A 16,071-nucleotide genomic window follows, 5' to 3' on the forward strand; every position below is an offset into this window, starting at 1 on the left:
AAGGACTAAATCAATGCAACTATACATTGACTTGGTCAATGTACAAAAGAGATACCATTTTACATGGTTTTCCAATGAGTATAATTGATTATGGAATATAATGAATTACTAAAAAGAAAACTACTCTTTTGCTTACTCAGGTGCTTAAAGAGAATAAGTTAATGGCATTAACTCATGTTACATCTGACTGGTCAATGTACAATAAGTCACCATTCCACGTGGCTTTTATAAGGGTGTGTGTACCCATCCAAGACGTATATAACGAATTACTAAAAAGAAAACTACTTTTTTGCTTACCTGCAGAAGCCTGGGTACATAAAGAGGATGAGTTAATGCCATGTTTTGTATGATGAGGTATGGCAATGGCTGCAGAAGTAGAATAAGATAAAATGGAAGATGCTGGAGAGGGTTCAGAAAGAGTAAACACTGAAGTATCTTTATCTTCCGATATCTTCCTTTGCTGTGCTACTTGTGTAATTTTTGTCTGGTTGTTTACAGGATGAGTCTCCTTACGTCGAGGTAGTCGACGAAGGCTATGTGTCAGGCTAGAAAAAATAAATAGACATCATTATGTTCTGATTTTTTCATTATCTCCTTAACAGCTTAGCTCAATGACCTGTCACAGCCAAGCAGAAACTTAATTAAAGCCATGAGGACAGTTAATCCTATCTGCATAGTTTGCTCTAACTAATATCTAATAATATCTCTAACTTATGTGTGTGTGTGTTCTTTGGCCTGCTTGTCTGTCCTGTGGGAGGAAAAACCTGTTTCCAAGTGGAAAATCTTTTCACCTCTGCACAAGACAGCTAACTCAGTCAGCTGGGAAGTCCTCATAGAAAGTTCCTCACAAAGGCCATTACCATTACTGATCAACTACAGAGACTATATATATTCCAAATGATATCTATAAAATCCTTATACAACTGAAAAGCAACTCTATGTGCCTTCAAATTCAAAGTAAAAACTTAGATGGTTTACAGTTATTCACCTCTTTTCATCCTTATTATTAAACTCAATGGTATATCATGATAAATTTCTGAAGAAAAGAGGCAGTCATGCAGCATCAAAATTGCTGAACATAAGAACTATATCTGTTTCCATCACTACAGCAACTCAAGATTTGCTGACATGCTTTGGACACCTGCCACAGAGTATGCTACTCCATCACAGCAATGATAAATACAGAAGACTTTTCCTTGAATCTGCTTCTGCCTTAATAACTAACCTTACCTCAACAAACTTGGTCGCATAAAAATTCCCCAAATTTGGGAAGTTCTCATCCTCCGAACTTCAGTCCAACAGCCAAGTATGCCAATTTAGCCCACTAGGGGCACTATTTAGGATGTTAGGCCTACTGTCAGCTGACATATTTCATCTTCATCACTTAGTGTAGTGTCTGTGTGATTTATTATATTCTGTTCCCTGATGATGGCAATTTGACTGTGTGGAAATATTGGAAGTATTAATTAAATTTATTTTAATTAATATTAGTCTGTTGTAATTTCCTAAAAAAATTCAGATATGAATAACCAACATATAAGCCCTACCACCAGAATTCTTGGTAATGCTAGGGGTACTTTGTTTTGATCATTGATGAGGAGTTGGAAAAGAATGATACCAGGTCAGCCTTGTCTTTTGGGTGAAGTTACAATGACCATTCAGATTTGAGAAAAGTGGAAATATGATGGGCAAAAGTTGCACCAATGGCATTGGTAAGGTAGCAGAAGACAACTGTCATTTGAAAAGGAGGCAGAGTGAGATTTGGACAATTCAATGATCTTTTGTAGCTACTGAGTGTTTCCTTGTAGGCTGAGTGGGATGCTGAAGTTTTGGTCTACAGACATCTGCAAATTATTTCAGTCATTCAGTTGGAGAAGATGACTGGATCCAAAGAATGAAACCATAGTCAGTTCAAGGAAAGGAGGTGTAGAAATCATATAGGTCATCCCATTTGTCACCACAGTACTGCAAAAGGATCTCAGACAATGAATGATTGTGTGAAGTGTGTTCTGCAGGAAAACAGACTTGGATAAGTTTCTGGCCTGAATTACGAACAGGAGAGATGACATCTACTGCGCATTTATCAGGAGAACTGTAAATTAAAGATATCAAGAAATTATATTCTTGGTTTAATCCTTTATCCAAGTGTAAGCAAACACAGTTTGTGCCTGAAGTATTTTCAGGACTGGGGGGAACTCATATACAGATGCTAATGACTTCACATTAATTGCCTTAGTATCCCATAATGCAATGCACATATCCTTGTAGACATATATAATGCTATGTTATGAGAAGGGCCACTACCCAGTCCAGTTTTGACCTTTATTGAGGTCTCATCAGTGGGAGCCAGACTCAGAAGTGATACCATGGTTGAAGTAATGCAGAAGTCATATTTCCATATACAAGTAGCCAAAAGGTGTCCCACCTTATTATTAGAATACTCTGGATTAGAGATAGATGTTGAAAGATTTTTCACTCAGTTATACTATAAATTAAAGATGCCAAGAAATTATATTATTGGTTTCATCCTTTATCCAAGTAAGTAAACAAAGTTTGCTTGTGAATGTGCATTGCATTATGAAATACTAAGGCAACTGATGTGAAGTCATTAGCCTCTATATACAAGTAGCTCAGTCATGAAGTAACTTCATGTGCAAACTCTGTTTGCTTAAAATTGGATAAAGGATGAAACCAAAAATATAATTTCTTGGCATCTTTAATTTATAGCATAACCAAGTGAAAAAACTTTCAATGTCAAGAAAACTGGTTTGCCAGTCTGATTGGCCAAGTGATTAGCGTAGCCACTCTCCAACCAGCAGGTCGCTGGTTCGAATCCCACCACGGGTATGGATGTTTGTGATTGTTTTTAGGTGAGAGATGTATTTCCTTGCCGGTGTGTGAGACCACCACTTCACATACTGGAGGCCTGAAGTAGCTTGAAAAGTTCCATGTTTGGTCTCTAGAGGTGTTTCTGACCTATGTAAAAATAAATTCAAAAAACACTATAGAGAATATATAAAATTGATAAAAATGAAAGGGCAAATCCTTAGCCCGTCCACAATACAAATGCACTATAGGTTTACTAATAACCTTCCATGGGCAGGAACTACATAAAATAAAAAGAGGAGATCAAGGGTGTTAGGGGAGTGGGAAGAGCATAACTGTAACTAGCTTTTCATGGGCTCTGTGCAAGATTTTATTTTTGCTCCCCCGCCTTTTTTTTGGAAAAAAAAAAAGAAAAACAAATATGATAAAAATAGGTCGGTTAGTTTTTAACTTTAACCAAAAAACATTATGAAATCGGCCCCCATGGTGGCAAAATTTAAAATTTAAAAATGAAAATATAATACAGTCATACATCTGGTAACGAAGCCTCGATATAACAAAGTATGCAATTTCAAGCCACATTTTACATAAAAATATTAACATTTGAAAGTCAACACCCGGCAATCATCCGACTGGCAAATGACGATGACTCAAGTACTCCCAAGCTGTGGGAGTATCTGTTTTAATAGTTTCGTGTATCATCCACGTAATTCAGCCATTGCTTACACTTCGTAGGGTATGATTCAGTGTGGTGCATTGCAATAAATGACGTATGTTCTCTGATAGCATTATTGTAGATTTTGTAAATATTAATATTTAGTTAAAATGTCAGAATCAAGGATAAGAAAAGCAATTTCTTTAGAAACTAAACTAAATATCGTACAACGTGTTGAAAGGGGCGAAAGAAAATCCGATGTGACACATTCTTTAGGATTAGCGCAGTCAACTTTAACAACCATACTTAGTCAATCAGAAAAAATAAAACAGTCTGCTCAGAAATTTGCAGATGTTATAGAAGCAAAATTAACGCGCTTAAGGAATCCAATTTTAGAAAAAAATGGAGAAAATGTTAAGTTTGTGGATAGATGATTATGTCGCGTCAATTTATTAATTATTAGTTTTCTATTCGGAAAATCTGAGGGTGTTAAAAGGTAACATAAAAACGAATTTACCTGTAATGTGAAAAGCTAATAGAAATGCGTGGATTACCAAGGAGTTATTTACTGATTGGTTTGTTATTTTTGTTCAGAAGTAAAACGGTACTGCCAAAGAAATAATTTTGAAGAAATAGCTCTTTTGTTGTTGGACAATGCTCCGGGACATCCTACCGATCTTAATAGTATGTTAGACACATGCATTCCTCTGTAAAGGTTGTTTTTCTTCCAGCAAACACAACTTCCCTGATTCTACCAATGGATCAGGGAGTAATAGCAACATTTAAAGCTTATTATCTGCATGGCACATTAAGCAATTTAATTGAACTAGAAGATAAAGAGTAAATGTCAATTAAAACTTTTTGGAAAAACAACACTATTAAAGACACAATTGAAAACATTAATAGCTCTTGGAAAGAAGTCACTCAGAAATGCTTAATTGGAGTTGGGTGTAAATTATGGCCAGAAGAAAATAACATTCAAGAGATTAGAAATGAAGTTATCCAGATGGCTCAATCAATAGGTTTTGAAAATTTGACAAAGAGGATGTAATAAATTTATTAAATGCAGCAGATGATGGTTTTTCAGTGAAGATTTAGAAAAACTTGTTAGCGACGAAGCCAAAGAAAATGAAGATGAAATTAAAGAAGTTCCTATCAAAAAAATGTTAGTAAAGATTTAAAAAGGTGCTTGAATGACATTGAAAATGTTTTTAATTTTTTCAGTGAAAATAATCCTGATTTAGGAAGAAGTGTTATTGTTAAGTGATCAGTGTTAAATGCAATAAATCTGTATAAGCAATTGTTAAATGAAAGAGAATAAAGCATAAACAATCAACTTTAGATTGTCATGATTTTACCTTTGTTAGGTATGTAATATTGACTTTTTATTTAATAAAGCTTTTCTTATTTAAAAAAAAATTTCTTTACGTATGAACATATTCCTATTATGGCCATAGTATTTTTACCTCTGAGAACGAAGTTTCGCTTAACAAAGTAATTTCGTGGAACGCATCCTCTTCGTTAATCGAGGTATGACTGTACTGATTATTCGGCCTGGGCCCTGTGCCTGTGCACCCATTGTCTAGTTACGGCACTGGGGAGGAGTATCAGGTATTCTGGTGAGCAGTGGACAGTTTGTGAAAGATTGTTACTGACGGTGAAAATTTTAGCATTTCTGCTAGCTTGTTCAGTAGAAATGGAGAAGGGAAGCCATTCTAAGCTGTGTATGTTAAGAAGTCTTCAAAAAAAGACAGTCCTCACTGTTTGGGTATTTGAAATGTAGAGATCAAGTTTCAAAGACAGATATTGGCAAAGATAGTGTGTTTATCAGAATTTGAAGAGCAACAGAGACAGCAAATGAATGGGGCAGGGAAATTTTGATTATAAAGAAGGGATTCCAAAGTTTGTCATTCTCTGGCAAAGAATGTCAGACTTTCTGCACAAGTTCCATCCTTATGATGATTGAGTTGGGAAAGTCAAGGTGGACAGTACAAGTTGAGGATGCTAGTTGAAGTTAAGAATAGTATATCGTGTTTTAATGTCTGCAAGTAGTCAGATGTCTGCATTGCTTAAAATCCTGTAGAGACCACAAATGTTAATTGAAATGGGTATGTGTTTATTTTAGATGGTTTTTGGTCATTTTTATTTGTGTGGAATTTTGTTGTTTAAATTTTTTGGATTGGATTTTTGTTCATTTTGTTTTTATTTTTTTTTTTTGAGGGAGATCTTTTTTAATCCACCACACTAACAAATTTTCTTATGTTGTCTTTCATGGATGTTTAACATTAAGAAAGAGGTAAAGGATAGGGTCAGGTAGTGAGAGTGAAGGACCCAAGGCACACCTTCCGCAAAGAGGAAGTGCCCAGTTTCCAATCAACTGAATGGCTTCCCTGCTGGCCAATAACCATTTAGTCCCATATTAACTTATTTACTCTTTCATTCTGTCTACCCCTGTTCTTTCAAGTAGCATAACTCATGGTTTTCTTCTAGAACTACAGCATTCAAGAAATATATCAACAGGATGATACAGTAACACACATAGTGCTGATGTACCAGACTTTTGCAATGCTCACATGTAGAGTTGACATTTAGAGAGAGGGAGTAAAAAAAAAAAAAAAACTTGGCTTCACTACAACTTATCCTTTGTATCCCATAATATAGAACACAATTCCTAGGAAGCATATGATGTCTTGCATTATAACAAGAGTCACTTCCTTAATTGCTTATCTTTTATTGAGGTCTTATCAGTAGGATACTGAAGGCAATATTCACTTACTAGAAGGTGCTGTCTTCTGCATTATTAGGATACTAAAGGGCAACTTTAAGGTGAAGTTAATTGCTCTCATTGCACAAATCACTTAGTATTTTATTTATTTATTTATTTATTTTTTTTTTTGCTTACAATAGGTTAAAAACTTTAAAAAATATAATTTCTTGTCAAGAAACACTCAAAAACTAGGCAGGATTGCTAAATCCCAGCTTATTGTTTTTCTTCAATAGCATAGGTATTGGTAACAGTATCAGTTTTTTACCTGACTGTCTAGTGACTGCATATAAGGAGAGATTCCATTCTCTATATATCTTCATTGTTGTTTAATTTCCAGTATTACGATCCACAATACATAAATCAAAATATTTGTTGTTATCTTAATGAAATAATTTTTCACCTGTGTCTATGTACAACTTACACAGAATGAAGCATAATTACATTTGGTCATGTTACTGATGAAAGAAAACCACCCTCTCTAGAGGATAACACTTCAGTTTTAAGTGAATTATTCATTTAAAAACAGAATATACACAATGAAAAATATTTTTCTCTTTTGTTATTAAGTCTTTGAAAAATGAAAAAAATGCACAAATATATACAATAAAGTTTAATGGATAAAGTAAACAACATACCTAGAGTTTTGTGTATAAGAAGGTAGCTTGAATACTAGTCCATCATAGTCATCATAATCAAACAGTGATGGAAACGTAGGATCTGGTTGGCTGGCATGACGAGAGCGAGCAGCATAAAAAACTACATATAAATTTTTTTTTTAAATTAACCAGTAATAGATAACAAAATAGATACTTTATAGAAATGTACTTTATTATCAGTAATACTTAAATAATTTATTACTGATATAAATTAAATAACTAATGAATATGAATTAAATAAATAATATGTAAACTTCAATTTTTAAGCCAACTGATTTTACTATACCTTCCAAAATATTTGTTCATCATTTAAAATGGGGGGAATTACTTTTATTATGCATGCTCCTCGAGGGAGTCCACGTACTCCCTTGAGGAGTACTTACAAGTTAATCTGGACTTCAAGATTAACTTGTAAGTTAATCTTGAATTCAAGATTCTAAACTGGCTAAGGGTATTATGACTAGCAAATGTGTGTGCATTTCCTAGTCATAATACCTTAGCCAGTTTCCAGGAATGACTTTGAGTTATGGCTCCATCAGGAATAAGGCTGAAAATTCATACTTGTATTCATGCTATAAGATCCCCTTACTAACCTCTACATTTTTTCACATCCCTTCTCCTCTCATCGTGATGCAGCCAGCTAGTCACTTTTGCACGATAATGCACCATCTCTTCGTTCGAACATTGTGAGACAGTTTTTGAGCAAAAACCAAGTTTGTGTATTGGATCATTCGCTGTATTCACCTGATTTAGCACCTTGTGATTTCTTTCTCTTTCCCCAACTTCATTTGCTGATGAAAGGAAAGCGATATGAAACCATTGAAAACGTTCAAGCAGCAGTAACCACGACTCTCAACGGTATCCAAAAAACTGATATAAAAAACTCATTTGACAAATTAATTGACTGTGCCAAATGCTGTATCGAAGCTGAGGGAGAGTATACTGATTGAAATAAATTATTTGAATAAATATAATTGGCCTGTGTTTTATTTTCTATCAAAAGTTCAGTTTCTTTTTGGACAGAGGGTGTTATGTGTAACATGATGTATAGTGCTACTACTACATTGGATGAAAAGTTAGAGGTGCATGAGAATGCAGTGAAGAATTTGGCAATAGGGTCAGATGGAATATCAGCATGTATGCTAAAGAAAAAGTTCAGCCAAACTGGCTATGCCTTTGACATGCTTGTACAACTTGAGTCTCAGCTCAGGAAAGATACAACAAGAATGGAAAGAAGATATATGATAATTCTGTTGCACAAGGGTAGTGCAAAAACCGGTGTGTCTAACTACTGACCTATCTGTATTTCTGGTGTGGTGGTGAAGATTTTAGAGAAGTTGATAAAAACTCAAATAAGAATAGATAGCCAGAGAAGATACATTCTGCAAGGAACAGCATGGGTTTACTAAAGGAAGGTCATGTTTTATAACAATGTTATGGCCTAGTTGGATAAAAGGATGGGATACTTTATTGCATGATAGGATACATGCAATAAAGGCTGTTGCATAAATTGGAATATAAGCTCTTGACTTGGATAAGTGGATGCATGACAGTCAGATATCAAAAAGTGGTATATGGTAGGTGTGAATTTTCCAGATTTAAGGTGACCAGTGATGTACCCTATGGTTCATTACTTGGACCATTGTTGTTCAATCTATACATTAATGATATCAGGAAGGATAGGAGGGAAATCAGAGATGCTACTCAGGGATGATTTGAATTTACTGGAAATATGGGCAACTGAAAATGGCTAACAGTTCAATTTTAGAAAGTGTAACGTTATGCACTTGGGTATGATGAGATTTCCAATGATATATTAGTGGGATTAGAAACTGATAAAGAAAAGAATCTTAGTGTAATAGTGGATAGGAATTTGATGTTCAAAGGTCACATACCAAAATTTGCAAATAAACTCAGGGGATAATTATGATGTTGAAGAAAACCTTTACATGTAAGGATAAGGAAGTCATTTTGCCTCTTTACAATGCCTTGATAAGATCACACCTGAGCTACAGTGCACAGATTTGGTCTGTTGGGTTCCAAGGGGATAAAAAAGCTGAAGAAACAGTGAAAGAAGAGTTATAAAGATAATATCCAGATTATGGGATTTAGATATTGACAGGTTGCAAGTATGTGGACTACAGACTTTGATTAGAAGGTGAAAGAGGGGTGATATGATAGAGATCTATAAATGTCTGAATACGTATTATAGGATATGGTTTAATTAAATTTTTCTTTATATAGAAGGTGGGGAGAGAATACAGGATTGGATCCATTGAAGTTAAATGTGTTTGTGGTTAAAAGCTAGATTTTTCTCTCATAGAACAGTGAGTGAGTGAGTGTGACAGTTGAAGCATTTAGTGTGAATGAATTTAAGGGCAGCTATGACAGCTGGTTTGGATGATGTATAGCCTTCCTCAATGAGTCCTTAACTCCCTGGAGGTCTCAGATAATTATTATTCTTATTATGACACCTCCTGGGAGTCCAAAGACTAATTGAGGGAGGGCACCTACTGTACAGATCTCCACCACTCAATTCAGCAACTACAACGAGCCGTGACTACAGCAATGCCATCTACCGCCCACCATACTAGTATTTTCACAGACAATCACAAACATCCATGCCCAATATTAATATTATTAATAATAAAATTTTATTTTTTTTTTAGATTTATGATTATGCATCTTCATTACTATTTCTTCAATCTTTAATAAATTCAACTTTTAATGAGTGTATACTTTTGGTCAAAAGGTTTTTTTTATTTTTAAATCATTAATTCATAATGTTTAAAATTGAATTCAGCATATTTAGGCCAAATCATGCTTTGACACATTCCTAATATCAAATCTCTGGATAATTTCATACAATATTAATGCAATATTATTCCTGGATTCATCACCACACACACATGCCTTAACATTCCATAGTTCTCTATGTGAGATATGTGAAAATATTGTGAATAATCTCCACTAAAGTCATTATGAAATGGACATTGCATATGACTAATAGCAGTCCCCTTAAACATACACAACTGCATTCATCACTTTCTAGTGGTGAATTCTGAAAATTCTAAATTGTATCACTCTCTCTCCCTCCGACACCACACACACACACACACACACTATTTTAATAACTGAAAGCACACCCCAACTCAACATCACCAGAGTTAAAGATCGATACTATCAACATAAGAAGCCTGAATGGCAAAGAAATGGAGCTAGCTGAAGAATTAGATAAGTACCAGATCGACATAATAGGGGTTACTGAAACAAAAAAGACAAAAACTGGTGAGAACTTTCTGAGCAATAAATACAAAATGTTATACTCAGGAAATGACAATCAAGGAAAAGAAGGAGTAGCCATAGCATTCAACACAAAATATGAGGCTAATCTTCTTGAATGGCAGGCAGTCTCAAGTAGAGTGATGTGGGCTAATATCAGAATGGGGAATTGGACAACGAGACTTAATTGTGCCTATGGTCCCACAGAAGGTTCTACTAAGGTAGAAGTGGAGGAATTTTTTGATGCTTTAGAAAAAGCAACTGATACAATGAAAAAGGAAAAGTTGGTCCTTGTTGGGGATCTAAATAGCAGAGTAGGAAATGACTGTCAGACATACCAAAAATATTTTGGGAAAATTTGGAGACAAGAGCAAAGCTAATGATAATGGCAAATACTTGTTGGATTTCTGCTCAGGACATGGACTGGTTATTACTAACACCATGTTCCAACATAAAAATGTGCACAAATTCACATGGAGAGAAGAGGCAAGGAATAATAAAAGTCTCATTGACTATGCTATTGTTGATAGTGATGTTTTCTCCCTGGTGCAGAACACCAGCGTGTACAGAGGATTTGAAATTGGAAGCGATCACTATTTAGTCTTGAGCAGGATAACATTGAATTTCATATTGAAAAGAATAACAAGTAAGAAAGTTTTAAAGCGAATGAAAGATGAGCAGCTCTCAGATGTGAACTGTAGACTAAAATACACAAAGATTATTGAAGAAAAAATGAAAGAGTTTGATAACAGGAATCAAGCCTTGGAGATTCAGTGGCAAGCCTTGAAGAAAACGCTGTTTGATTCAGCCAGAGAGGCATGTAGTGAGATAGTTTGGAAGGTTAGAAAAATCAGAACTCCATGGTGGACACAGGAAGTTAAAGAGGCAGTGAAGGAAAAGAAGAAAGCATATCAAAAGTTCCTGGCAAATAAATCAGCTTTTGCTCTTAGAGAATACAGAGACAAATGTAAGAAAGCGAAACACTATTAAAAACTAGCTAAACAAAAGTCATGGGAAGACTTTGGTAAGAACATAGAAAATAAATATCAAGAAGGTGGCAAGATATTCTTGCGGTTGTTGAAGAAGCTTAGAAATGGAGGAAAGAGTGCTGTAAAAGGAATTAGAGATGATAAAGATAACATGAAAAAGATATCCTTGAAGTATTGAGTAATTACTTCAAAAAATTGCTAAATGAAACAAGCAGTGATAGCACAGTGGTAAAAAACACTCGACAGGCATAGTCAGGAATACATATCCATACTCTAAGTAGAAAAAGCCATCAAAGGCTTGAAATGTGGAAAGGCAGCAGAACTAGATGATATTCGACAAGAAATGCTGAAGCATGGTGATATAAAAGTCTTAAGTGGCTGCACTGCATAGTTCAGAGAGCCTGGACAGGGGAACGAATTGCCGATGATTGGAGTAGAGCTCTAATAGTACCCATATATATAAAAAGGGAAATAAAACTGAATGTGAGAATTACAGAGGTATTTCCTTACTGAATGTTCCTGGCAAGATCTATGCAAGTATACTTTAGAAACAGTTGAGAAGAATTGTGGAAGAAAAGTTTGGTGAAGAACAAGCTGAATTAAGGCCAAATATAGGTTGTCAAGATCAGATCTTCACTTTACGACAAATAGTCGAGAAAGCATGGGAAATATAACAAAGATCTGTATTTAAGTTTCGTTCATCTGGAAAAGGCATATCACAAGGTGCCAAGAGAGAAGCTATTCAATACGCTACAGTTATATGGTGTCAATTTGGGCATTATATCAAGCAATACTTAGTCTTTATTTGAGTTGTAAGTCAGCAGTTAGAATTGAAGGTAGTACAGGAAGATGGTTTAATGTTAAATCTGGTGTGAGACAAGGATGTACATTATCCCCTCTGTTATTCATCATCTATATGGATCACATTATGAAGGAAAGTGGTATTAAACATGAAATCAGAATTGGAGAGGTTAATGTCAGCTCTTTGTTTTATGCGGATGATGTTATACTTCTAAATAAATCCGCTACAAGTTTGCAAGATTCCCTGACTAAATTGAATAACTGTTGTAATAGATATGGTATGAATGTCAGCATTAAAAAGACAAAGACAATGAAAATAGGTAGAATTGTTGAAAATGTCAACTGTGTTGTGAACAGGGAATCTGTGGAACAAGTCAAACATTTCAGCTACTTAGGCACGATTTTTAGTGAAGATGGTAAATTAAATATGGAAAAAGACAACAGAATCAACAAAGCTGGTATGGTAGGAAGTCAACTGAATAAATTTATATGGAATAAGAGAAAATTAGCTAAAACACTAAATTAGCTGTATACAAGACAGTGTTCAAACCAGTTTTAACTTATGGATCTGAGAGCTGGGTCAGAAGTAAAACACTTGACCAAAGACTAAAGACTGCAGATATGAGAGTCCTCAGAAAAATTTGAGGCGTGAACAGATGGCATCAATGGCAATATCATATTAAAAACGAGGATATGAGGAAAGAACTTGACATTGTCAGCATTCAGGAATGAGTTAGCAGAGCTAATCTCAGGTGGTATGGTCACTTAAACAGAATGGGCGAGGAAAGATTAGCAAAATAAGTGTTCTCTGCCATGTTGGCAGGAAAACGACCCAGAGGAAGACCAAGATATAGGTGGATTGATACGGTACAAAGTGCCTTAGATGATAGAAATATAAGATCTGATAATGTTGGGGTCTTAACAAGTAACAGATTGATTTGGAGGAAAATTGTAAATAGGAAGTTAGTAATGATGTAAATTTATCATGTAGTACTATCATATCCTGTACACCCCTTGAGGGTACATGTCAGAAATTTGATGATGATGAACTCTCACTCTTTTTATTTTCCCTCTACTGCACACTTCCATAATATATGATTAAATCATCATTACTTTGTGGTTTACCCTAATTGTATATATAACAGATGACAGCTTAACAGAATACTTCATGATTAGTTTCCAATTAATAACTCATTTTAAATGGTCTGTTATTTGTCAGGTTTGATTGGCTCTTTCATCCCAATTTTCTACAGCATTCTCAACTGCCTCAACCCACTTATATGTCGACCTTCCTCTTGTTATTTTTAGCCAGAAACACTTGCTTTGGTAATCTTTTATATTCCATTTTGTTTAAGAGACTATACCAAAATGGAATATAAAAGATTAACTTTCCTGGATATTAATGTTAAATTATTTTCTTCATTTTAATATTTTTTATATATTTTAACATTTTAAATATTTTCATATGGTCACTTAAATAAAATGGAATATAAATGATTAACTTTCCTGGATATTAATAATGTCATGTTCTTTATTAATATCTTCAATTTGTTAATTTGTCTAATTTTCCTTGAACTATCATGTACATGGTTGCCAGTCTTTGGTCAGCTGGTTTATTTTGACCATATAATTATAATAACAAAATACTTGATCCATTTATTTTAATAATGTTGCTCACTAAAAAACATTATATTATTGTAGTGTTGTAGTTTAACCCTATATATGTTTGCGGATTACTTTTAGTAACAACAATAATTTTAAGCAAAGTAAGATAAATGTTAAACGGGGAAGAAAATAATAATAATAACAATAATAATGATAAAGAAAAATTACAACTACTTATTACTGAGATAAAAAAAAGTCTCCATAGCTCAGTCAGTATAAACAAACCCCTTTGGTCGGAAAGACATAGGTTCGATTCTCGTTCATGCCATGAGGAACCTTTACTGGTCTCTTTTGACTAAAGGTGAGTTAGCCGGTCTCATTTTTACTCCTCACTAGGAGGACTCATTTTTCCCTCACTAGGAGGGCTCAACCAGTCCTAAAGGGCAGTCAAGGAACGGGAAGAACCCCACATGCATAAATAAATAAATAAACTGAAATAAAGAGAAAAGTATTTCTCACCATCCCCACAAATCCCAGAAAGCAGTAATTTGTATTCATATGCTTTGCATGTGAATGCAGATTACTACTTTATGCAATATCCTCCACTTTTCATGCATACTCAATACTGGATGACTATAGTAAAACAAACAAGATACTACAGATAACATAAATGTAGTTACATATGAGAAAGGATCAAAAATGCACACATCTGTAGTAATTCTGATTAATAATTAGCACTGTAAATAAATTTGCTGTAAGACTATATAAAATAAATAAATAAGAAAAATATTATTAAAATACTTGCAGTTATCTTTCGTTTTGTCTCGAGCAGTTTTAGGCTGAAACAGAAATATATAACAATGTACACATACAAATATGCATGCATGAACAAGCAAATACATGCACACACAGTCAAAAATCAATTAAAATAGAACTTGTTCACTATTTACTCTCACTGTGGTGAATTTGTAGGCACCAAAGGAATAGTTAATTGAAGTGGATGCTTTATTATAACATTGCCTTTAGGAACAGCATGCTGACGCTCTGGCCAGAACTTTTTGGTAGTTTGTTATAGTGAATGAGCCCACTATAACAAACTACCAAAAAATAATTTATTTTTTGGTAGTTTTGGTAGTTATTTTTTGGTTATGATCTAAAAAATACAGTAAGAGAAAGCAAAGAAGAATACTGAAATAAGCAGAATTCACTCGTAGCTCACACCTGATCATAACATAAAAGAAATAGCAGAAGAAAAAAATTATGGATTTTTGAATTCACTTTTTTTTTTTTTTGAGTTTCTTAAAGTGCTAATAATCAAATTTGCTGAGTAATGTTTAGCATCCTTAAGTTCATTCAATGCAAAGAATACAGAAGCACAACAGAGAGTTATAAAGCCAGACAATTCAGGCTTAGCCCATTAATGGCAATTACAACACCAAAGCATGGCCCACAATATGTACCATATTTCTAGAGAGAGAGTATATGCAAAATACAGGAATGTGTTAAATGAAAAACCTACCTGACAGCTAAGAACTGTGAAGAAATGCAGGATATGCTAAATAAATTGCATCTAACCTAGTCCCTTGCTAAGGCCATCAGACCCAACTTTTGCCCACCCAGGTTTCCACCACTCTCATAGCTGGATGATGCATTTGTTACCTCAGAAAATACAAGGCTGACTTACTGGTGTCACTCTTCTCTTCCAATTCCTGCATTGATAACCTGGGGAAAGTTCCTGCCACTTTATCAAGAAGTGCTCTCTCTCCATGTGACCCATAGTCTTGCATAAGAAAGAAATCTGAAGAATCCTTAATAACCTGAACACAAACAAGGCATCTGGTCCTGATGATATCCCATCTATTGTGTTAAAAATTTTAGCTCCAAAACTAGCACCTATTCTGTACTGCTTCTTCATTTTATCATATTCAGCCCAAAACATGAAACAGGCCCACATCTAACACATCCCAAAGAAAGGTGATAAAAGTCAACCAACAAACTACTGATCAATTGCTTGCACTTCTGTTCTCTCTAAAATTATGGAGAGTTATCAGCAACCAATTCCCTACCTAGAGACCTACCAACCAATCAGTGACCAGCAGTAAAAATTCTGCTTCTCATGATCTACAGCTGATCTAGCTTTCAACACCTACTTCTAGACTTGAGCAACAGAAAAAATATGGAAAACTATGTGATTGACCTTGACATTTCAAAGGCATTTGATTGAGTTTGGCCCAAGGGGCTCAACTTGGCAAACTGCCACCCTATGGTCTGTATTCCACACTCTACAACTGGATTGCAAACTTTCTTACTTGTCACTAACTACATGTCATGGTGGACAGTTTCCTCTCCTCAGATTTCCCCACCAATGCAGGAGTACCCCAGGGTTTTATTCTTTCACTCATTCTCTTCCTCTTGTATATAAATGACCTGCTCTGACAACCTGCTCTGAATTGTCGATAACAGTACACTTCATTCATTCTTTTCTTTTGA

At 34.7% G+C, this 16,071-nt stretch overlaps 1 protein-coding gene across 4 annotated transcripts in view; it reads right to left on the minus strand.

Annotated features, from left to right (window-relative positions):
• Iml1 (GATOR complex protein Iml1) overlaps positions 1 to 16,071 on the minus strand; it is a 414,032-nt gene that overhangs the window by 279,939 nt on the left and 118,022 nt on the right. For all 4 annotated transcript variants that reach the window (XM_090410642.1, XM_090410643.1, XM_090410644.1 and 1 more), the window contains exons 14-16: positions 14,387 to 14,420; positions 6,884 to 7,004; positions 298 to 545 (exon numbers count right to left, since the gene is read on the minus strand). In XM_090410642.1, coding sequence (XP_090266768.1) covers positions 298 to 545; positions 6,884 to 7,004; positions 14,387 to 14,420 — 403 coding nt within the window. The remainder of the gene's footprint in view (positions 1 to 297; positions 546 to 6,883; positions 7,005 to 14,386; positions 14,421 to 16,071) is intronic.

This window comes from Typopeltis vanoorti, chromosome 20 (assembly GCF_054136105.1).
Source record: "Typopeltis vanoorti isolate ZY-2024b chromosome 20, IOZ_Tvanoo_1.0, whole genome shotgun sequence".
NCBI classification, from domain to species: domain Eukaryota; kingdom Metazoa; phylum Arthropoda; class Arachnida; order Uropygi; family Thelyphonidae; genus Typopeltis; species Typopeltis vanoorti.